General features: G+C 38.2%; 1 protein-coding gene, 1 long non-coding RNA gene and 1 other non-coding gene across 3 annotated transcripts; 1 reads left to right on the top strand and 2 right to left on the bottom strand.

Moving 5' to 3' along the window:
- Positions 1 to 817: 817 nt before the first annotated feature.
- On the bottom strand, positions 818 to 3108 carry LOC113667695 (uncharacterized). Its single transcript, XM_089184693.1, has one exon. The coding sequence runs from the start codon at positions 2948 to 2950 to the stop codon at positions 1574 to 1576; it is 1377 nt and encodes a 458-aa protein (XP_089040819.1). The 5' UTR covers positions 2951 to 3108; the 3' UTR covers positions 818 to 1573.
- Positions 3109 to 11309: 8201 nt separating this feature from the next.
- Positions 11310 to 14821, bottom strand: LOC149038375 (uncharacterized). Its single transcript, XR_016180388.1, has 2 exons — positions 14707 to 14821; positions 11310 to 11832 (listed from the first exon to the last, which is right to left on the bottom strand). It is a non-coding gene; the product is annotated as an uncharacterized LOC149038375 (long non-coding RNA).
- A 477-nt stretch (positions 14822 to 15298) lies between these two features.
- On the top strand, positions 15299 to 15407 carry LOC149038374 (U6 spliceosomal RNA). Its single transcript, XR_016180730.1, has one exon. It is a non-coding gene; the product is annotated as a U6 spliceosomal RNA (small nuclear RNA).
- Positions 15408 to 25355: the final 9948 nt, after the last annotated feature.

The following is a 25355-nucleotide window of genomic DNA, read 5'->3' as shown; positions in this document are numbered from 1 at the left end:
CAAAGCACAAGCCGCAACGAACGCGCGTGATAACCTGCAATGAACGCGCGCGCATTGCTTATCGGTTCATTTCTCTTTGCTTCACCGATATGTTTAAAATTATCTCAGTCTTCTTGTAATTTAATTGTTAAACTCGATTATACCCAGAATACGTTGGTAATGAAAAGGTCAAAAAGGGGCGAATACTATTTAATAGGACAGGCCGTATTTTATTTCTCTCTAAAAGGACAAAATAGTGGTGGTTATGTCTTAAGTCGCTATTTGCTTCTTTCCTTCAGACAATTTGGCCTGTAAATTCTTGATTATAGAAATATTCATAATCAAGTATTTACAGGCCAAATTGTAAAATTGAAGTACCCGAACCAGTTAAACAAAGAACTCTGTGAAACTAGAATTAAATCGAGCTGGATTTGTTGGTCCATGTTCCCTCCTAGACCAGCCTCCGAGTCTGCTTATTTATCGTCCATTCACAAGTGAGATAAACCGCGATGGAGTTCAAGTCTTACAGGTTCGATTTTTCTTCGCCATATCAGTCAGCGAAGCCTTACTCGTGCAAAAAGGGCTCTTGTGGAATAGCAGAAAATAAGTTCGTTCAATTTGACAGAGAGGTTCTCGAAGAATCATCCAATAGACCGATAAAATTTTTGCGATATTCCCGTGTCCACATATTCGTGAATGTCTTGAATAAATCACAGATAGCAAATAAAGTTTGTTTTACTTGTTACATCTTAAAGGGAAGGTTTGTAGAAAAAAATATCAAAATGCGATTTTATAGCGTTATTTTCAGGGTAAATAAATCACACAATGAAAGAGGAACTTTGGAATTGATTCATTTACTGTACACTTCAAACTTTAAAAGTAATTTTAAAATTTGTGTTCTTATTCTCGTCCCGCTAGAAAATTACAGAAAATTGTCAAAGAATCAGCCTACACATAGTCGGCTCAGCGCTTAATTTCTCAAGAATTTTATCCGAAAATATGTTCAATCATAATTTTTGTCCCGAGAGGAACGATGATGTAAAGGTTCCTGAAAGGAAATGAAAAACATGACACTAGCTTAGTGAAGATACACCTTGTGACGACTAAAAAAAAAAGAAATTTTGAAATTAAATTCAAAACATCCTCTTAGACGATCGGGTTCAAAACAGCTGAAAGATAAAATGAAGTTCTTGCAAAAATTTGACAACATGACCTGCCTCTGTGAAAGAAGGAGTTTGTATTAACCTGAGTCGCATTTACAAATCAAAGCTGCATTGAATCAGGCAGATTCTGCAGCTTCGTAGTCACTAAGATTTCAAAGGCTTAAAGCACAAACAAGTAGTTCTAGAGTTTCATATCCTAACTTGTTCAAAGGGAAAACAAATGTAACCTGTACCAAGTGTTTTGAATTTTTCACATTGAAGAGATATGTTTGACAACAGCAATACCCGCCGACGGACTTCCGGATCTAAAAAAAAATTCCTTTTGTATTTCCTTAACGAAACAAGAACGAGAAAATTATTGATTTATGATATCTCGCTATTTCCAAATGTCTCTTGGCAATGGAGTGTATTTTAAAAGTAGTTTCCTGTGTTTATATATCGGTTCGTTGTCGGAACAGGCCTGGTGGACTACCCAGCGCAATTCCATGAACCATCTTAAAGTGTTCTTCAGATCTTAAGCCATGAACCTTCATGTGTTTTCTTAAAGAGCTAGGATGTGTGTAACTTTTGTCGCAACCAATGTACTTACACCGATATGGTTTTTCCAATGTGTGAACGTGAATGTGTTTGCGGCGATCACTTGAGTTCGCAAATCGTTTATCACAGCCTTTGAATTCGCACGCGAACGGCCTCTCGCCCGTATGCGTACGAACGTGTATTTTCAAATTCTCTGCGCGTGCGAAGCTCTTCCTACAGCCCGGCTGATTGCACATGAAAGGCTTCTCGCCCGTGTGAACTCTAATGTGGTTGATTAGCTTGTACTTAGCCTTGAATGGCAGTCCATTTCGCATGCATTCTTTCCAACAACAGACGAAACCAACAGGCGTGGCAGAGACAAGATGAACGTCGGTGATATGCGTTACAAGGTCCTCTATGCGATAAAATCCTATCCCACATATTTGGTTCACCATCTTCTCGAGCTGGATCCACTCGCAAATTAATACTGGTGAACGTGCTGACGGGCATTTTGCATCGTAACTTGATGAGTGAGGATCTTGACTCTCTCGTGAGTTACGAACGGCGTTCAAACTGTGTTGCTCCGTAAGCGTGGGGTACACGAGCGAGGGAGGAAGGTCTGGCGCGTACCTCTCCGCGCGCGGAATATAGCTTTCGTTGGGAGAATACGCTTCTCTGCTGTACAATTTGCCAGGTGCGTCCATATTGAGCTTACATTGCTTGTGAAAGACTATGTTAATCCCATTGTGTGTGTTTGAGGGTATTCCAGGGATAACAATGTCATGTTGTGCTTGGCTAACAGCCGCGCTCGAGTTGTGATCGCGAAGCGCAGGACTTGTTGAGTAAATTTTTAACGAATCATTATTGTGCGGTGATCTGCGAGCTTCTTCCGAAGTGGTACTTTCCTCCTCGATGCGATCGCAGTTATTGTCGCCTTGTTCCGAATTCTCCTCTTCTGGGCCAGGCGAGCCCGTCTTCCAATCTGCTCGATAGGCCGGGAAGGAAAAATATTCACTCCGGCTCACCTCCTCTCGCGGACGTAGTTCGATCGAGCGCTCAGTGGTGTCCATTCGCACCCTCATGTCTTGTTCACTCTCGCTTCCACTCTGCAAAGATTCTACAGAGCTTGTCCTCTCCATCAGGTGTCTGTCTGTATGCACCTCGTAATAATTTCGAAATACGACCCTAGACTCGGTTTCAGACAGACTGGTGTATTCAAACGCGGTGCTTTCGAGGGGCTCTGTTTTCACGACGATAGAAGGACGAAAGTGGCTGAACTCCTCACTCCCCATCGTATCTAAATATATTTCCAGTTCGTCAGGGAGCGCGTAGGGGTAAAAAATCTAAATAGTTGTAAGAGGAAGGAGACGCGTCCCACTCCCTGCCGTCGTTGCACTGTTCTGAATGTTGTCACTAGTGGCTGTTATGTGTTCCTTACGACAGAGGCTGGTGTAGCACGCGCATGCTCTATGCCACCTCGCTGGGTGTCTCATTCATCACATCGTATTTTTGCCCCCACCGTCAGAGCGCCCCACAGAGCGCTTTCAATCTTTGCGGCTGTTTCAATAAAACTTGTATTCAAACAATTTTAGTCGCAGCAAGCCATCGTAGGAGAGGTTGACACCCATGAGAACATCTGGGTCACATGAAATTAGCGTTTCTTCTCATTGGTGCTATAAACTCCCCAAAGCTCGTAATCTGGGTGGAAAATTAGGTCCGAAATCTGCGGAAGTTGGGTTCACACCGCAAGCTCTTTTGTTTGGGGTGTCGAGGATCTTGGGCGGTGAAAATAAGATGTAATTTCAGAGGCGTTTGGTCCAATTCGTTAATAAATGAACAGAAGAAGATGCAAGCACAGCACAGCGTTTTCCAATTTTATCGTTTTTCTATGACCAGCTGAGTTCCCTCGCTATGCGCCTTGCTTTTACTGAGAAGACCGCCCTCCAGGAATACCAGAAGTTTATCTCCCACAGAAAACACACGGAAATTATTTGAGCGCCTAACACGCAGGAGACGGGATTAAATATCGAACATTAGGAAACTTCCATTGGCACTGTTAGTCCTCCTAAACGCTCCAACATGTAACAGAGACTCAAGCCAAAGTGTTCTGATATTAATTGAGCAATTTCTTGGACGGCTATGGACGAGAAATTCATTGCGTGACGGTGGTGCTCGACCTTGACAAAGAAAAGACGATAATAAGCATTGACTCCCAGGAGTGACGCAAAGTCAATAATCGAGGTTTGTGCTGTGTGCGTCATAGAATATCGCGCGCGCAACGACGGCTTTCAGCCACGCGTGCACGCGACTCTACCCTTTCAAATAAAATTGCGCGTTTTTCTCTGATATGTAATTCTTTTACGAGAGACAAGTTGATTTGAAATCCAAGAATAAGCAATGAAGAGCATGGGAAAGGGTTTGTGCAGCGCTGAACAAACGTGTTTTTAAAATCGCTGGTTTCACATTCATTTTCTAGTGAAATTTTTGAAGCCACGACGTTGATATTCATGGTGTTTCATTGATCGCCGAGAAAGTGGAAATTTTGCTTGTAGGAGAAATTACCAGTTCAACGATCTACATTTTAAGCCTTGTTATGAGTAAAAATAACAGCACCTCGTTCAAAGCTTTCCGCCCTCAAGAGGAAACATAAAAAAACACGATGCATTTTTAATATATGAGCTTAATCCTTTCAGGAAAATAAACCAAAAAGACCTTTGTTTCTCTCAAATCATTTCATGGACGAAAGACACCAAATCCGAGACTACTTACCCCAAAATAGGTCTCGTAAGAAAAGTAGTCAACCACGACAGATGTTTAGAACGAATGTTTCTTAGGATACAATTACTATTTGAATGAATTTGTGGACGGTATACCTCCGTAAATAAAAGCCAGCGAGCATTACTGCGCGCTTTAATTGAATTTGAAGATGTGAATAGACAGATTTCCATGTAAAGAACTGCATGATCTCTTTAGCAGATGTATGAGATATCAGATAAAAAGTAGGGGAACTAGAACGATAAACGACCTTTGCGTAATAAACATTTTTTTGTAATTCAAGGCCGGATCTTGTCAAAGGCTCTCACGCGAGTAGAAGCACAGTCTAACTATGTAGGTCTCTGTAATTTAACAACCTTTCAAGAGGAACGGATTTGTCTATTCCTATAGAGCCAGAAATTTTTTGTGAATCGTGGACATAACCTGAGGAGAATTGTCCTCGTTCGAAATGTGGAAATCAAAGTTGCTGTCTGTCCCTATTATCCGGACCGGCAACATGGAGGTAGAGATGCATAACTCTGAGGCTAGGTGAACAAAATACAGATTTTATTAAATGAGGCGTATAATGACCCAATATTCATAACTTGAATATTTTCTCAGAATATAAACTCTTGTTTGTTTAAGAGGTTCAAAACCTGAACAATGAAAACAACTGAAATCTCTTCAAGATTTAGTTATTCTTTCTTCTCTTCCGGCTCAAAGGCCGCTTCGGAAGAGATCAGCTAAGAAGGACACCTTCTACGAATCTTTATCAACATTAACGCTACTAGAACAAACTCAACTGTACACAGATCATTCGGTGAATTTATGCTACAACTCTATTTGAATAACACAGTTGATTGCTCCTGAAATCTTCAGTCTTACATGAAATGTGAAAGCCATGTCAGAGACTGCAATTACATACCGGAAAACGATGTTCGATATTTCTTACCTGACACAAATCTCTGAAAGAAAGAAAGTTGAAAGTCTGAGAACTGTAGTAACTGAAACGTAACTGAGATAACATACGGTAATTATTTTTTATTATTATTCATTGCTACAGCTCATCAAATGTACTTGAGTGTGAAGGTCAAATACACTGAAGGACAAATACTGCTCACCGATGGATGCTGGCTTTACGCTTCGATCGTTTGGAACCTATTAAGCACTTAAGTACTTTTCCTTTACATGGTAAAGTGAAATTCACGAAGAAGCGCAAATGCGGTAGTTTTATGATTAATTGCTTGTCTAAAGCTACATTAGCGTTGAGTCAATATCTTTGAGGTTCTTTCTAAAGTGCTTACCTTCTTCACTGAGGCTAAGAGTTTACTGTAGATACTCGTAAATTTGACGCCTTTTTATAAATTAGTCCACCTCTGAAATAAATAAGTCATACAGCTAACGACGGATGAAAAGCCTTGAGAGAAAGTTAATGAGCGAAAATAAATATTTCATACAAGTACATGAAGGTGCATTGTTACGGAAACTTTAGTGAAGTAATTATGGATTAATCGTTTGAATGCATGGTGTCTGAAGTAAGACAAAGTTTTACACTTGTTAGGTATTGTAGTTACTTTACTTTCATTTTGAGTATAGCCTTAAGTTTCATTGCATTACCAATGCCTGAAATAACTACTTCGAGAGGATGCTTCCAAACCTTACAATTAAGTTTGACGCGTATTAAATCGAATATTATTTCAAAAGATTTCACCCCAACTGCAGCTGTAGTGAGCAACTGGTATTTATGCCCGGACAAAATCTTTGAATGTTCTAAATATTTTCTTAGAGTAAAACTATTTTAAAAAATGCTATCTATTGGTGGTTTCCTTGTAAACTAAACTCGCAAGCAATTTGCCTCTTACCTTCTCAGTGCGTTGAAAATTAGTTCTGAATTGATCACCTGACGCACAACACATGTACTAGACACTCCACGTTTCAACTGACGGACACACGAAGTTTAATTACATGTTAAATCTCAAAGCTTTTGTCTTATCCAGTAGTAATCCAATTTAGTCCAATGAAGCTACCCATACCTTCTTTCACTTTTTTCCCGAAAACTTGGCAGTGACTCATATAAGTCTTCTACATTTACTATCTCCCTCTCTGTCCTTCGCAACAAGAAACGCTTGTTTTTTTCACTCAAATACTCGTTACGCTTGTAAGACTTGTCAGGTACGACTGAATACATGCCTGGATAGCGTGTCGTGAAAATAAATTCAATAGCATAAAACATGGCTTATTTAATCCCTCTATTCTTCAGGGTTTTTTTTAATAAACTTGAGTTTATAACTTGGCGCAACATGCTTCCAATGTAGCACTTCACGCCGTTGTGATTTGCGCTATACTCTGCTTGAGGCAATGGACGATGACAGTGGTACAATTAAAACCGAAGTATAAATGATTACACTTTAATCTTTCTATTCTATTTTGGCCCCTTTAGATAAAGCTCTTTTTGTTAAAATTTAAAGACTGTACCTCCCTTGGTTTGGAGGACATTAAGAGTGCTTTTATTATCATTCGCTCTTTTGGCACGTTAACAACTCTAAAAATAGCCAAAAGCAGCCCTCTGAAAGAGGTTTAGTCGAGCAAAACCAGTATATGCTCATCAAAAGCTTAAAGTAGCAAGTAGACGCGAAACTATAGGATGTATCGAGGTCCTTCACAGAGCTCTCTTGAAAGGTGTGTGTTCGAAATCAGTCCTATTTCAACTTAAATACTTGAGACAAAAATTGATATAAACCAGCACTTTGCGATATCTGTTCAAATGACGGAAATTTAAGAGCCTTCAGTTCAATATCAAGCCGTCCTTCAAGAGCCCAGCTAATTTGCAAATGTAGCATCGCACCTCATGCATTGCATACTATGATCATGTGTAAACTTAAGATTACTTTTTCTCATATCTTTACGATGTGTTGTGATAAAAAAGAAGTACGTACACAGGAAACATCCGAAATTCAACTTTTTCTCCAAAGGTACGTTTGGGCTGAAAGTTGTACGGACGTTTACATTGCCATACACAGATAGTTATCTCAAGAAATAGCTACTGATTCTGACGAGATTGCAATCTCTTCTGCAGATGTAAAACTATCTCTGATGATAGCTGCGACTGTTTTTCTTTCTCTGATTAGAAATAAAGAACTTTCATGGCCTTATCTTAAAAATCAGAACACGATCGTGATAAACTCAATTAAACACCTTTACAAGTACATGAGCTACAGCTGGCAGTGCCCTTGTTTGAGGAAAGCGATCAGTAGCAACAGTTACCTCGGTATCTGGTGTGACTCTCTTCCTCGATAGCAACAGAAAATAGACCACATTAGGGTTATTAAATTAGCCATCTATTCCTCCCCTACAAAGATCTTTGCCTAAATAAAACCTCAAAATGCCATTAGAGCAAGTATATAAGTTAGAGGCGTAACCCTTAAGCTTAAACTGTCCATAAAGATTAATAGTCCAAAGATCCGATAGTTCTTTCCTTTAAGAAAAAGGAATGTAGTTACTGAATTTCGAGAGAAGAAGGCAGTTCACCGAGTTAGGCTGATACAAACAGTTAATTTTTTTTAACCTTCAGTTTGAATTCGTGTTAATGATATCCATGCGGGTACCTTTCCAGTAAAAATTTAGGGCAGCCATCACTACTATCTGTAAGTTAAGTCCACACATACAGCCTAGCGTAAAAAAACTCGCAAATGTGGGAAGAATTAAGTGTACGCTACAAGATAAAGAAGCTATTTCACTCAAAAAAACAGAAGGTAAAATTCATAATAGGACAACCATATTCCACGAGAACCGCCGCGCCCTAAAACCTGTTGTTTGCGTATTTTAAAAATGGTTCTATCCTTTATGTTACTGTCTTGCCCTTGGCAAGAACAAAGATATCAGAGCTTTAGAATAAAGGGGTAAGTTTCTAAAGAAACTGTTGTGCTGCGTGGGTGGGAGAGTATAGCAGGTAATTTAGTGTTAACAACTTAGTTGAAAACGTAAATTAGCCACTGTAAAGGATAAAAAGCTGAAGTTTCGAGCGTTAGCCCTTCGCAATCGCTCTGACGAAGGGCTAACGCTCGAAACTTCACCTTTTTTACCCTTTACGGTGGCTAATTTACGTTTTCAACTCCGTTGTTAACGCCAAATTACCTGCTATACTCTCCCACCCACGCAGCACAACTGAAAAACGTCTTCAGCGATTATGTAATTAAGGGTAGTGTGAACACCAATAAATATCCGAGAGCCGAATACATGTACATAACCAAAACTAAAACCTCCAACACTTAAATAAAAATGAATACTTGCGAAAAATCTTATGTTTTTTATCGCGTCACTCAAACGAAGAAATCAGAGAATGGTAAACATTTCGCACTTAATAATTGAGTTTTATCACATCTGTCCTCTTGAAACACATTGAAGACTTACCAAAACCATATACTTAAATTAATTTATATCTTTACGGAATTTTAATATTCGAAAGGCGCTTTGTTCAAACATTTTAAAGATAATGGTTGAGTGTATAAATTTTATTTTCGTTGTTTTTCGGTTTATCGTTGAAAGAGGCACCCCCAGTGAGATTGTAAGGAACTTGTATCTGAAAAAAGCAAAACAAACAAAAACCAGATTTAAAAGAACAATAGAAGATTAAAAAAAAAGAAAAAAAAAAAAAAAGGAAAGTAGTGTAGTGTGTACCACTCAGGGACCAATAGTTTTTATTTCATTACTGAATATACGTATTAGAGTGACCCATGCGAAGGCGCACTATACGTGAGTTTAACCGTTTCCGTCACACAGGGTACCAACCACGCTTTCTGTTCTTCGTCAATTTTCAGGAAGCTCTTCAATGATGCTTGTTTGAATGGTTTTTACGTATTTGTTTGTTATTTCAAATGCCCGCAACTTGTCAGTTGAGGAGAGACCCCAAATATTTTTTAACTCTTAAATGAGAAGATAATTTCAAAACAAGTATTCCGCGACAGCGGGTTGTAGTAAGACTCCTGCGGCTTCAGACAATACTATTTGTGAAAACACGAAAATTGACTCAAAGAGTGTCCCTGAAAAGAATAACGAGAAAATCTACCGGCAATGAACACACGCGATATTTGTGCAGGAAAATCGCAATGGAGTTACATGTACCTCTCAGTGTTGCAAAGCTTTATTTTTCATTAAATACAAATGCATGTGCAGGGGAAGAGCAGAAAATCTATACTTTCATTTTTATCAAGCACATTTTAACTGCAAACGAAGACGAAAAAGTTTACCTGTAATATCGATGACTATTCTCATCGTCCTTAAATAGATCAAATGCAAGTAAAAATTCTCCCGTTTAGACGCATAATAATATATCTGTCCAGTGGTTGTGAAAAATGAATAAAATCTTTTTAAATGAAATTTTTCGTACCATTGGTGAATCAAGGGTGCATTCTTAGCTTTCCCTATCGCAGAGGGATTTCTTTTATGTCAGTGCTCACTAATCAAAGTGTTTACCTTTCCGCTGTTTTTTTGTCTCTTAGCAAGGACAAAAGCTCTTTTTTTTTCTTTGCGGAACAAAAGACGAAACGTAGACTTAAATCATGGCCACAACAACTGTAGGACCATATCATCCCAGCAACGCAGGTACTCAGACTTGCGGGTGCAGGTCCTCGTGTGCTCATGTCAAACTGCATGACCTTGGTAATCTAAAAGCTTTTTGTGGCAAAAATAGAAGAGGCCCAAGGAACTTTGTTAGAACTTACTGCTAGAGATCTCTTTTAGGCAGTGAAGGACAGTGGAACCTGAAGCTACCGCCAACATAAACTCGATTTCCAACAGGAGAGAATCAACCTTGGAGAAGGACCACCTCATAAAAGGTTCATTCCATAAGAAAATTCTCTCGAGTTATTTCAGTCTATAGTTGAGGTATCTCGTCTCTTAAATAATTTTGCAGTGAAAAGGTTTTAATCTAATTTTAAAATCTCATTTAGTCTTTTCCATTTTCTTTGAGTTTCGATATGCAATAATGTACCTTACTCTCCCTTCATTTTCCAACTTTCTTCCTCAAAATTTCCCTTTCATTTTCACACTTATTGGGAGAGCCAAAGGATAACTCCAGCAGTACATTAAAAGGAGACATGGGGATTGTGAAGATAGTCAAAAATTTTTCTGGTATCATCTGAGTTGGCTTACCAAAACTCCATACGGCCATGAGTGATGAAAAACTGTGAAATTCTCTCTGAGTCAATAAAGGCTGTGTCTTACACCAATGTAATGGAAATTCCAAAGGACATCAATCCAACCATTGCTTCGAAAGGACAGTTGCAGAGAAGAAAGGAAAATGTATCAATAGAAAGCGTTTTTAAAATTATCAGAAAAAAATAGTTAAGTTGTAATGTCATTTTTAAAATAAAACTTAATGGGTCAAGAATAGGAAATCATGGAAATTCAGCAATGGAAGAGCTGTAGAAAAACTCATCTTATTAGATTTGCGATTAACTTGCAATGTATCACCACAAAATCACGGGTAAACCCTTTAATTCCCGTGAGTGATCAAGACAGAATTTCTCCTTACTATATCTATACAATATCATGCAGACACGTGATGAGAATAAAGAAAAATGTCAATAGTAGGATTGCTAATTGATCCGATACCAAATTCTCTAAACTTACAAAATGAGAATCATTTGGCAGACAGTAAAGATAATTACTAATGAGATCTTGGGATTTTAAGGGTTTATAGTCAAAACTGCCTTGGGAAACGGAGAGGAAATGGAGAGAAGCTTCAGTGGACATGAATGGGAAAAATCCAATTCAGAAGATGAAAATGAATTCCTAAGTTTAGGTAACCCTGAAAAATTCCTGTTCAAAAAAAATTCTCAAAGGAGAATCCTGCTTGATTTATTTTAATTTGTCCTTATTTTCCACATCAGTCACTTCTTTTTCTTGTTTAAATAACTTTAGCATGTTTTTATTGCTTGAGAAACAAATATATAAATACAGAATTGTATAGTTTTGGCATTTTCCTTTTCAAGTGTTCTTTACTTGAGAATTCTTTGGTCTCCACTTTCAGATGAAAAATGTCAATATTCTCCCACATGTCATGCCTGCCTGTTGTCAACTGTTAACAGTGGGTAGCAGCCTTTGCTGACACTTAAGGTTGGCTTGGAAGTGTTAACACTCTTTCCAGGGTCAGAGGTAGAATTGGCTGCACCATCCACCTGATTGCAGTGGGTTGATGTGAGTATTGAAATTAATTTTGGAGGGGTTGTTGTATGCTTTTTGCTGCTAGTTCTGTTTACCTACAGGGTGTGGCTGCTGACTGGATTGGTACTCATTGGTTGTTGAGTAGTGCAGCTTTGAAAGCAGGCTCTGTGCTGAAGGCAAAGATTTCCTTGACTCCATAACTACCAGTTTGGGCAGACTTACCAAAAGGATTTTCTCTTTTAGTCTTTTGCTCTACCTAAATAAAAAAATGTAACATGGAATAAGGTACTTTTATGTAAATTCACATTCATCACATATATACATAAGCAGACTTACAAATAATCAAATACAGGATAATTATGAAGAATGATGCAGGGCGTGAAATTAATTTGTTTTTTCTGATAGCCACTTGGCTCCTAAATTCTTCAAAGTGGTAGCCAATTCAAAAAAAGTTGGTCACCATTTTCAAAGACAAAAAAACCCTTTTTTATGCTGTCAGCACTCTAGATGGACCCTCCAAAATTAAGTTAGGAAAAAGATCTCTAACCTGCTACAATGTTCACACTAGGATGGAGGATATACAACTTTCAAGCTCACCTACACTCTAAATCCAAGATAGCGTCAAGTTATCGATCAAGATGCATGTGCTATGTTTTGGAAACAAACTTAATGAGGAAGTTTGCTGCAGATTTATCTTTGCAATTATCTTTAATTCACTATATCTCTAACTAAAGTTATGATGGAACATTCTAGTTGCCAATTTGGCTGCTAATTTTCAGGCTTTGGTTGCCAAAGTGAAAAATTTAGTCACATTGGTGCCTGTATTGGGTACAATTTCACACCCTGTAATGTCAATCTATCCTTGCTTAAAATTAAATACAGCAAAACATTAGTATTCATGATCTTATTCATGTGCTTTCATTCGGTATGAATTTTCCCCTGATTTAAATGTTTTCTGTGAGCTCCATCATTCCACTTACCACCTTCATCACCTGCAGAGACTAAACCTTTGAAAAAGTGATTTAAATCCTTACTTCTTGTCATATCCTGCCGTTATGTAGGAGAGTCAGTCATCATCACTAAGTGATACCTCTGTAAATCCCCAAATGATCACAAATAAAGGACAATCCAAACTATGGGCACAACAACAATCTATGGGTCCAAGGCAGGTACTCCCCTGAAATTTTTTACTCAATTTTGAGAGAGCACCATTATTTGAAAAGCAGAAACACACCTTAACCCCTACTAGTAGGTTTGCACTTTATCTTGCAGAAATAACCTACTCTGCAAAAGCCCATTTCTTGTAGCATTCTTTGCATGCATCAGAAACAATAGAACCTTTCTTCCTTTCGAAAAAAAGGGGTAGTAACTTTATGGCACTATCAAAATCAGGTGACATTCTTTACCAAATAGAGTGAATTCAATACTTCATTAAATTTGTTGACACAAACAAGAATTAAATTATATAATAGCAATCATTTTCATTCCATGTTAACTGTTCTTGGATTTTTTTTCAAATAAAAAACATAAATAATTACAAATTTCAAGAAAACTATGTTAATGACTTCTCAAAAAGTCAGGGATTCTCTTTAAAAAAAGCTGTTCTCTACTCTACCTTCACAAGGACAGTTCGTATTATTGTTGACTGATGGTCAGACAACCTTAACAAAATTCATTATCTTCCAGTTTATGCAGGATTTCCTGGAAAATCAGACTACAAAATTTGAGAGCCCCATTGAAAAACCACTTTGGCGAGTTGGGTTCCCTTATTATAAATTATTATTTTTATTATATTTACAATTAATGATACTCTTGGGATCAAAACATTAATTAGAAACTGGGAAGGGAAAACTGACCTGAGATTAGAGTTTAAATTTGCAAATAGCATGATTAAAATGAGGTTAAGTTACCTGTACAGTAGTGGAATCTCAGTTGATATACCTCCCTTGGTAATTATGCTAACATTATCATCATTGATGAAAGATATTGACACCAACAACAATTAAAACTCTTGTGGGACCTGATTATACAAGTGAAAGCCTTCTAAAATATATTACTATCAAGCAAAGAAAAATCCTAGCAGGTGGACAGCAACTTTAAGAACTATAAAGAAATGCCTGAGAAAATTCTATTTAAATTGACCCTCTAAAATTTGCCTTACTCTCAAAATGTGGTTTTGTTACTCAGTTTCTAGTAGTGCCCAACTACTATCAGGGAGGCACAGATTCAAAATCTGTTGAAGCCTAAATTTTTCAGGTTCTTTTACCTAACTGTAATTGCTAAAATTGCAGCCTGCTTGTAAGGAAATTTATATTTCATTACCAGTTGTTATACATAACATGCACTTTGCCAACAGACCCAAGTACTGAAAATTCTCGGACCACACTTGGGAAGTGGCACATGTTTTGTGATTCAATCCAATCCAAGGTTCAAAATCTATTTCTCTATGCTTCAATTTCTTTCCACAGTAATATACCAAAAATGGCAAAAATGATAAGAAAGGTTAATCCAAGAATAAAATTGAACCACTGATAACATGTAAGCATGTATAAGCATTCAACTTGATGGATGTAGCCAGCTTCCAAGCCTGTAAGCCCGGACCTTTAATATTCTTTCCGCCCGCTTGCACTTTATAATACGACTTTTACAAAATATGTAGCGACAAAAATTGAACTTTGTTAAGGAACAAGCCTACAACAAGTCGAAGGGCTGGCTACACCCTTGCATCTTAATGTCCATTCACATTTTCAGTGGAACGATATGACTATAATGAGAGAGAAATATATATATATCGGTAAAATTTCCGCTCAGCCCCATACTACATTATGCATTCAGTTCTTGAATAGAGAAAAAAATGACAAAAACAATACATTGCCATTGAGAAAACATATTTGTTTAACAATAGTATGGGGCTGTGCGGAAATTTTACCGCGATCTTTTTACAGGATGTATTTAAAGATGGTGGGATGTGTTGCAAAATCAGAGATTATAACGTCGTCGATCGTTGAAGCTGACTAAATTTAAGAAGGCCATGTCACGCAATGGCGCGATTTAACGGGCAATCGTGGGAATTCTAACTGTTCTGAACCCAAGATAAGCGAGAGTAAGATCTCAAATACAGATTTCGAACCTGAAAGCAGATTTCCCTTGACGTTCGGCTGCATTCTCGTCCTTCACATCGTGGAATCAAACAACTTCTCCGCCATCTTTAGTCATAAGAAATTGCGAGAGTGTTGGGTTTGAGGTTTTGGGGAGACTAAGCATTAGTTTTCAGTCCTTTTTCAGATATAACGGCAGATGGCGGATTTTTCAAAATGTTTGGGGCCAAAACGTTGCTTATTTTTGTTTTGAGGTCATGGCTTTGAACGTCCAAGTCTCCCAAGTGGAAATCCTATCAAACGACGCCTCGCAAAATCGAAACTTAAAAGATTCTTTGGTCTCCCTCGACGCAGGGACTGCTTTGTAAACAAATACTGATATCAACCCTTTCAATTTTTCAATACTTCGGCCATGATTTTTAAACTATCTTTTGGTCATTTCTTTGCGACGTTGAACGACATATATATTTCGTTTCTGTGGAGGGTTCAAGACCGGCCCTAGAGCATGCGTAGGGTACAATTAAAGATGCATGAATCTTCATTGAGCTACTTTGAACCGGACCACAAGTTAACGCTCTAAAGGGTCAATGCGAATATATAGGTGGCGATAGCTCTCTTGTAAACGTGCTCGCTTAACGGCAGCACATATACTAAAATTGGAACGATACAGAGAAGATTAGCATGGCCCCTGCGCAAGGATGACACGCAAATTCGTGAAGCGTTCCAAATTTTTTTAAATTTGTATTATCTAGTATTCCCTCGAAACACCTGCTGGTCAGCTCGTAGTTCCAATTTCTTTCCAAATTAGTGCAGAACTCGGCCCAACTTCATTCCAAACTAAATTCGATATTTATGATGGCCTATTTCACTTCAGTTTGCTTTCAGAAGTTACTCATGTTTGTTTCCACAGGTGTTTGATGGAGAACTCGACTCCCAGAGGACCTCTCGTTGGCTAGTGTGTTATGGTGATTATGGCCAAGGGTAACAAAGGCTCTAATCACAACAGGAGGCTTTGGTTGTGATAAACGCATGGAAAACCAAGGGACTCTCGATCTAGCATATTATTAATTGTGTGAAACTAAGTTATTATCACTTTGGCAGGTATTGCAGCACATTTGGTGGGCTATTTTAGCACGCTTGCACGCTCGTGTGATTGTTCAGGCTGTTGTAAGGGCCCTCAGTTAGAATAATTTTACTTCTCGATTCTCGCCTGATGGCTCGAGATAAAATCACTCTGGGTCGGGCCTAAAACAGATTCATTCCCGTGAACATAAGCTCTGCTGTTTTATTTCAGTGTCTGCTAGTTCCCACTTAATTCAGGTTTCCTGTACTAGCCGTACCTCCTTGAAATTTTTATGCGCTGCCTAAGGAGGTACTGCGGCGAACTCGGACGAGTCGTTATCTGCACCATCACATGCTCGTGAGGCCCTCCTCTCTAGTTGTTAGTAAATTGTTCCCACGGCAGTTTTTCATGGAAAAATTAAAATAATATCAAGAAATGTAGGGTTGTGAAGTTCCTCCGACAAACTGAATTACAACAATGGTCAGGTGGTGCGTACCTTTGGCAAACTTTCATCCATCTCATTGGCCGGACCAACAAAAGGCTGTTGGCCATGCAATCATGACGGGCCTCTAACCTTTTTAAGTTAGTTGTTTTTTAAACAACATATGAGATAATTAAGTGTTAACAACTGAGTTGAAAACGTAAATTAGCCACCGTAGAGAGTTTAAAGGCTGACGTTTCAAGTGTTAGCCCTTCGTCAGAGCGATGCATCTATCGCTGTGAGGGGGGGCTAAAGCGTGAAACGTCAGCCTTCAAACTCTTTACGGTGGCTAAATTACGTTTTCAACTCAATTGATAACACTAAATTACCTGTTATATAATCCCACCGACGCGGCAGCGCAGTTTCTTTAGAAACTTACCCCCTTTGTTCATTGGTCTTTGAAATAGCTTGCAATCGTCTGCCAGGCCGCCGGGGTTGACTTAGGTAAAAGAGGCGGGAAAAGGAGTCGCGGAAAGTTGGGTTGAAAACAGGCCGATCGACAGACCTTTCCGTAGAAATTTTCCTCTCTCGCCAACCTATAAACTACGTAGTTGGCAGTTTTCTGCTCTAAGGTTTTGTGAATGTGTAAAGTTATAAGCTCCAATCTGCATCAGTCCTCAACTTCTCGCAGCTTTGCCACTTATTGTTTCTGGTACAAACAAAACCGCCAGCTACGCAGGCAACTCAAACATTCTGACACAGAAATGGTCGTTCTACATCGTTGGAGCAATTGTCGATGGAAAAGAGAAGACTTGTAATTTTATGAGATCAGCCTTGAATTGCAACGCAAAGCCACCTACTCCACGTGGCTCCGCGTGGTGTCGCCCGAATTATTCCTAACCTTTAAAGGAAGTGTACGTCACACAAAGTTGACAGACATTTGACAGCTATTTCTAAGTAGGTTTTATGCGTCCGCATGTGATGAGGTTTGCTGTTCATGAAGTCCTTTAAGGATATAAAAATCTGTCATTAAGGATTGCTTTAAATCATAGAGATGATCCATTATGCTCTCAAGGTTCGTAAGCACTTTCGCGTGGGTTTTTAAAAACTGGGTGACAAATTTTCGAATGGTGAGTACGTGAACTGGTCAGTGGTAAGCGATTGTTGTTGGGTCACGTGAGATAATTTTACGATTTCATAAAATAAGCTTGCTTTATGCACGAAGTTGAAGTGTTTTATTCAAGTTGATGTTTTCAGAAGAGGTACTTTAAATTTAAATATGAGTTTAGAACATAGCATTTATTGTTTGTACGACGTGATAAGGCCTGCTGTGTATTTCGATGATTTGTTTCTGCCGGCGAAGAAGTCATTCATTCAGATTAATTGCAAAGCATTGTAAGGTTAATGTTGCCAAGTTGTCGAAGTCAAAACATTTTCTGGGTTTCTTGCGATTTCGAGGGCTGAAAAACGGTACAAAGAAGAAGAGGAAAGGAAAGAGGTTTTTTTTCTACTTTACACATGTAGGGTTCTGGCCCAAAACACGATATTGGGAAACTTTCTTGCCTTCCACTTACTATACGTGTACTCACGCGGTCCATCTTTATACTTGCTATTTCGTCTGGTTAGAATTATGTATGTAGGAAAAAGGAAACGGTTATGCAGCTGAGGAAAATGGATTTTACGCATTATTTTGGCGGTAATTCTAGAGAAGACAGTCGAAAGTCCGGCCTCAAAGGTGTATCACACCACGGGATGCTTTCGTGACTGACATGTCACACACTTGTCGGGCGTCACGCAACGTAGAGCGTAGAGCTGTAATGTGTTAGTAAGTTGCTTTTTGGGAATCATGAGTCCTAAAAGGTTTTTGTTATTGGATCATAGCTATAAACTGAAATCAATGTTGAGTTATGAAGGGAGAAGGTCCTGTACAGAGCTGGAGAGGAGAGAGAAGAAGACTCATGGGTTTTGCTCAACATAGTAATTAACATTTTCTTTTGAAGGTGTATCTGTACAACAAATTCATAAAGATCTGAACCCAATAAACTTCTGGTAAGTAAAGGAGATTAATGATCATCTAAATGAAAGCACTGTACTCCCAATTCTCAAAAAAGTTTGTGAAAACTATCACACAAATATATGGTGTACTTCACCAGCTAATTATTTATGTATCTATGAATCACAACTCTCATTTGTGAGAATGGTGGGTAAATACATAATGATAGCCCGATGGACTACTTTCCTTAACTGATGATTCTTGCAATAATGGTAATAGAGACATGCACAGCAGTTGATTACAGTGATGGTGGAATTGAAAATGCCCATTGTGATGATGGTGATAACAGCGATGATTACCATGATAATAATGATTGTGATAATGATAATAAACAAACTCATACCTCTTTGAGGGTTCACTTATTACAATTTGGATTTAAACCCAAACATTTTAATAAATAGAATGCTACTTTCCAATTACTTAGACATGTATCTCTTTTCAATTAGACTATTTTTCAGATTATTTTCAAGAGAAGCCAGAAAGACATTCCTAGTTAGTAACAGAAATGTTGATGCGAGAGGTCTCATTTAAGGTATTCCTGGAGGCTAATTAAACTAAATTTGGTGAAACTTGACAGTTTCCAAGTGGTTTAGTTTCAAAGATATAATTTAGTTATCAAATTCATTTTGACATCATTTGAAGTTTGCTTCTTCTAGTTTCTGAAAAGTTTTGGGGGAGATAACTGTTTTGGAATGAGTAGAATTCAGGAAAATAAGAGGTGTGGTCATTCACCCTCAAAATTGTATGATTGCTCAAATCTTGACAAGGATTTGTATTTTTCAGTGGGATTTGTATTGAGGGAGATTTAACAAGGGGTGTAGCTAATTATGAAGGTCAGTTGTAAAAAGGGAGGAGGGTAGGAGTTGAAAGCAGCAGATTTTTGAGAAATTAGCCCAAGTCTGTCTTTAAACTCCTTACACCCTAACATCTGTTGGGTGAAGGTCTGCAGTTTAACCAGCCAGGGCCTCTTTTATGCATGAAACCTCACACTATTTAAAGATAAATCTAAATTACTTAAGCTAATGGTGATTTTTATACTGAAATTTATACTCGTCTGATATTATCAGATTGGATACTGATGGGAAATAGATAGCAATGAGAAAGGCTCAGTTGAGTAGTCACTTTAAAAGGACATCCTTTCACAAAATTGTTTTTTATTTACCTTGGTTCATTTGAGACAGCTGATATCTAAATGGACAACACTTATGTTTCATTTCAAGTTCTAAGACACATCGAAACATTCATGTATGAGTTGAAATTCTTTTTTTTTTTACTTATATCAGGAGTTTTTGTGGAGAAACATAACATACCCAGATTAGAGCATTTCACCATGAAGGTTATCGGCCAAAAAGATAAATTCCATAAATATCAGCCAACGATGTAACAAAATGGATCTGTTGAAAAAATACTTAATAAATTTGAAAAAAAGAAAATATGAATAATAATGATCATTAGTCGCCTTACTTACTTTGAATCAAGAATGTGACTATGTATCTCTCCAACGAGCTCGAGTCAGAAGGAGAAGGTGTCAATGTTCATTAGATATCACCTCGCGAAACGCTCGTGATATTAAAGGCAAAACTAAGGGATGATGTGTTCTATTGTGAACGGGTTAGACTCAAACAACATCCGACCCCTTTTTGTGAAACCTCTTTTTCTGCTGAGAATCCTTCGCCACTTCTGCTCGGTAGAGCTCTCCATCAATAATAGTATATGCTTTATGGAAAGTTTTCCCTTGTAGCGCAACAGGCTGTACCATGTGCTTGCCTTTACACCGAGAAAGTAATTCTGCTAAGATTATGATAAAGGCTGTAAGCTTACCTAGCTTATGCTCAAAGATCCGATGTTTAAATCATAAGGTTATCGCGGGGCATCCTAGAGGTTAGTTTTAACTTTTCAACCCACTCAATTTTTAAAATCTCAAGTTATTTTTCGAATGTGAGGCCAGAACTCTCATAGTAGAATGCGGCTTTTTAGGGAATTGTGTACGAAATTCTGCCAGCACAATTTTTCTAAGCTTAATGAGGGGTTAAAATGCGTGAATCGAGATAAGTTGCAGCTAAATGTCTTTGCGTGAAAAAAGAGGATTACCTCCTTCATCGAACCAGCAATTTTCTCATCAAGTTATCCGATTCTACCCTTTTTTGTGTGCATCATTGTCAGTGTGTCTCACAAACCATGTACATGGAAAGAGTGTTTCACTGTTACATAATTCCTATGGAGCCGACGCTTGAGTGTTACAGACTTTTGTTGAGAAATTGGCTTTAAAGGTAACATGAAACATTCACGGCATTGCTTAGCATCTACAAACGCTCAGGTCTAGAGAGGCAATTAAACCTCACTAATTAAAGTTAGTTTTTCCTTAACCCTCAAACGTGTACCTAAGCTTTCTCCGTTCCCCACTCTCTTTATTCCCTTGCAAGGATCAGGTAGTTAGCACAATATTTGTCTCGTATCATTTGTCTGGGAATGAACCTAACGGCAGAAAAATGACCTCGTTATTTTAATCTGTTTGACCTTCAATTAGAATTCTAGTAATTTGATTAGCATCAGACAACAAACTATGTTTGGGTTAAGTTTTTCTTTGTTTTGTTTTCTTGTTCACAGATAAGACTTAAAGGAAAAAAAAAGTCGTCTGAGAAGACGATCGTGTCACCTTGGCGCCTCCGTTTCTGAATCCCCCCCCGAAAATAATAGAGGACATCAAAACAGCCGTCTGTCTCTGAAGGTTAGTCTGAACATAATCAAAGGCGAGAAAAGCTTTATTGAGCAACAGCAGGATTGAGTCGTCTGTGGATGAAAGCTGTGCAGGTATATGATGAGATATTTAATAGAGTGTCGAAAGTAATCCTAGATTGCTTAGTTGGTCTGGTTTACCCTAATTATCTTCTGACAAAAGAGCAGCCAGCTTTCTGTCATTTGGCAGACGAGTGAGGAGAAACGTTGCTTTGTGTAATATTACTCGCACCTTTGCACCCTTACTTTGCCGGACGTTTTTTGCTGTTGTGTCCAAACTCAGTTTGGTTTTCATTTTATAGCTTGACGAAGTGGTTTTTGTAAGGAATAAGAGGCTGTAAATCAGAGATTTCTAAGGGGTAAGCTTGCGGGCTTTGTCATCTGTGGCGCGCATGAAGACATCTAGCCATCCTCCTAGTGCGTTCTCTTTCTGTGTGATGATAATCTTGTATGGAAAACATTGTTATCTTGGTTATGGAGTTTCAGTTTGAAAGTATTCCAAATGTTCTCAGGTGATACAGCTTCTTTCATGAGCCGACTTTTATCATAAAATAACCCATATTGACGCACTTATGTAAAAGAGCAATCTTTTGGTGGATACTGTGAGATAGAAGCTCTATCTTGATGTAAAAATGAATGTCCTCACGGCGGCATTCAAGTTTCATTCAAGTAACCCTTTAATTCTCAAAACATCATGGAAATTTCACTTTTCGCTTCCATACATTTCCTTTTAAACTAGCCGTGAGAAATTGGTGTTTTGTCTTGACGACACCTTTCAGGTGATACTTTCGGCTGTTTTCATCAGTTTTTATATTCTTGCTTTTTAACTCACCCATGTGACATTTTTGGACTTGCCCTTGTGTGCCAAGGTCGTTATGACCCTTGGGAAGGGCGGGTCCATAATAACAGCATCTCTTCCACACGTCTTCACGAGAGGCTTCTTTTACTTAATCCACACTTGATTTCAGACCCGGCTTTTTAAAGTTGTTCAGAAATTGCGAATCCTCTCCCTTCTCTTAGATAAGTTCACATATTGCTGAACTCGAGAATTCAGCTCAACTGATGTTTTGATTACTTTCTTTCTCCGTCATTTACCTTTTTTTTTTGGGGGGGGGGGGGAAGAGGGTGGGGGACATACTTAAATAGCCTTCTCGGGGTAATACCCTCCTTCCCCCCCCCCCCCCCCCCGCAGGCTCGCCCGGGTTTTGCTTTTCGCAGCAAAACAGCTCAAGATATTTTAGTCTAGTTCTTGTATCTACCTAAAACTCTAAATCGTTCATTGAGCTGTTTGACAACATTCATTTGAAGAAAGATTCTCTTTTCAATATAACGTATCATGTTCGTCAGCTTTAATCATAACATTTTATGCACCAAGGGGGAGAAGTTCAACAGATCTCCAACTGAACAATCTAAATTGTAGAGACGAATACTAAGGGAAAAAAAAAAAACTAATGAACGATGAGTGAAGTGAGAAAACACAACTACAAATCTGCATTGTTTTTGCTTATAAAATCGCATTGTTCATTTAGATCCCAGTGTTAGTCAGGTTCTGACATTGACACGACTTCAGTTAGATGAAGTCTTGTTATAATGTTTATATAATTTTGACGTGTGGCGGCGTTTGTGTTTAGTTTGTACAGATTTACTAGGACGGATAAACCGCTCGCTATTTAAGCCTATTGTTTTTCTAAATCTCCGGCGTGTGTTCTTTTTGTTTGACCTGATATTCGCCATGTTCTGTTGGCGGTAACTGAACGCAATCTTTTGTCAGCCAGGGAAAGATGTGTGAATTGTTAGGTGTAATAATTGTTTGTCTACGATCTTATTGAGGATTTTACAAAATCAGAATTTATCACAGCTTATTAGTTGTCTTATGGAGTAAAGTATAGTGAAAACAATCAGGTTTTTTCATTATTATAGGACGAATAAGAGGTGAATTCCTTCTTTTCGTTTCGAATCCCTGTATTTGAGTTAGTAAATTGTGGCCATCAGTTAAATCAACGTATCTGTAGAGTAGATCCGTCATCTTCCCATGGTGTCCCAAGGTTCCCTAATTGCGTTGTCACTTTGCAGCACTCGGAAAGTATGCAGCTTACATTTCGACTTTTTTAGCTTGTCAAATTCTAGCCGAGTGTTTTGCCTTTCATCATGCCTGTCTGATGACAAGCATGAATAGGAATCGAAAATTTTTTTTCTTTTCCTTTAAGAGGAATTGACTTGTATAGAATGCAATGTAGTTACTCCTACATGTAAGGAGATCCGTCTCATAAAGTCTTAGAGTGGAACAAGCGATCATTTTCTTTCAGGTAGGTCTGATGCGGTCAGCATTTTGTGCTCTCTTTTCCTAAGCCTAGACCACCCTCGGTTTATTTTTTGTTAATGCCTGCTCTCTTCTTTAACTTCTGTTCCTATTAAAGTGTGACACTACAGTTTGTTTCTGTCTAACGAAAAATAGCATCTAATAATGTCCAACAAAAGCTTCTCAAGTAGGTAGCCAAAGGTTTTAAAGAAAAAAAGTTTTACAAACATCCTACGAGATTGCACTACAGATGGTTTGTCAGTAGACAAATAAGGAGGTCTTGTAGTTACCTTATGCTCCGATGTTTGTATCGTAACTTAATCCTGTAAGTTATTATCACTATCGTGCATTAGCATAAAGCCTTTGAAAATGAGAGATACTGAGAGCTCTCGCCGCCGGCACGTCTGACCTGTCTGAATGGCACGTCTGACCTGTTTTACCATCGGACTCTCAGATTTAAAGAGAATTTAAAAACGTTCAGGAGAAGTAAGAAAATTGCTTCAAAAATCACTGGTTACTGATCTACTTTCAAAGTGTTTCTTATGTCTTATATCCTTTGACAGTAGTATGACGTGCAGTTTAGCCCATACTCCAAAAAATATGATCACCATAGAGAAAGTTTCTGATAATAATATAGCCAAGTTTAGGTCTTCAGTTCCCGTATCTAAAGTTGAATACGGACTCTGAATTGAGGATTTCGTAGATTTTTTCAATGTTTTTTACTATACTTCTGGATGGATTTAATTCCTGTTTAGTTTTCAGGAGGTATCAGCTTGAAGCAAACCTCTCTATTTGATTTTATCTTCCTTCTTATAAAATCTCTTCTGGACCCAGTTGAAATACAAAACCTTGAAATAATCTTGCCTTCAAACCGAGAACTACGGAAGTGTGGATCATTTATGATCAGACTTGGTTAAGCTCGCTTCTTATTGGACAGTTTACGGCGAAAAAACGGGCTAGGGACGGAGTTTTCTTCATTCTAGTTCACCACTGTCCAATTTATTTACACTTAATGATGATGAAGAATTAACGATCGATTGGTTATTACAGTCATTATTCCATGGATGTTTGTTACATCATGGTCAGAGTCGAAATGGCCTTTGGGTAGCAGCTTGTAGTCATTGTCTCGCGTAAACAATCGCGAGGTACAACGGCTTTGAGTTGAAACGAAGCCGAGAGCAGATGCATTTAAACAATCAAGGACTAAAAAAAATATAAATAACCTAGTTAAATTAATCCTTGTAAATTAGAAAGCATTCATAGATTATTGTAGTTCTTAAGGCTTTTACACTCAAACAATATGGTCAGACTTACATCATCGGTTATCTCGAACTCGAGAGCACCGAGTTAGCGAGGTTATATATGTATGTAAACCACGAAATCTATTTCCTCTTGACTGGGAAAAAAAAAAGAAGTATATTTCCTTGTTTAGAAGAGATTCTTCGTCAAAAGTGGCATTTTTTTCCAAGGGTACATTTTACCAAAGCGTTAGTGGCCGCTTCCTTTCTATAATGATATTTGTAGATCGCACAATAGAAAACTTGTGATGACGTTGGTTGTATGATCAGAAATACGAAATAATAGTTTTATTTCTTTCACCATTGTCTCACTAAAAAAGATGTATCAAAGTATGGTCAGTAATTAGGTTAGAGGACCTCTCCAGGCATGATTCGATTAATGAGACAGTTCAGGATGGATCTTTAAGGGGCTAATTTCCCCTCATAGGAAATAAGTTCAAAGGGTTGTGAAACGATGGATCACGAATGCGTAGGCTGGTTAACTGCAACTCTGCTTGCGCTATCACGAAAAATACAAGAAACCGTTCAACAGAGCCCATTTTTTTTCCTAGCCAAATGATTTTATTAGCTTTGTTGCACTTCACGTTTTGAAAATCGTCGACATGTTGTTTTGTTGTGGGAAAAGGTTTACAACACTCTTCCCTCAAGCATAGCCTCTTTTACAAAAATTAATTAAAAATCTTCTCTCACTTCCTTTGTTTCGCCCGAGTTGTTTAATCTCGATACCTTCACAAAGCGGCAAAGGTCCAAAGGCCATGGATTGAAATTACGTCTAAACAACACGGTTTTGCATTTAGCCCGTTACTACATG

This window comes from Pocillopora damicornis, chromosome 10, assembly GCF_964200805.1.
Source record: "Pocillopora damicornis chromosome 10, jaPocDami1.2, whole genome shotgun sequence".
NCBI lineage: Eukaryota > Metazoa > Cnidaria > Anthozoa > Scleractinia > Pocilloporidae > Pocillopora > Pocillopora damicornis.
The sequence above is the reverse complement of the archived record's forward strand: the minus strand, read 5'-3'. Positions and strand labels throughout refer to the sequence as shown.

Bases quoted from the DNA above. Each gene is read 5' to 3' on its own strand.
- LOC113667695 (XM_089184693.1), bottom strand. From the start codon at position 2,950: ATGGGGAGTGAGGAGTTCAGCCACTTTCGTCCTTCTATCGTCGTGAAA.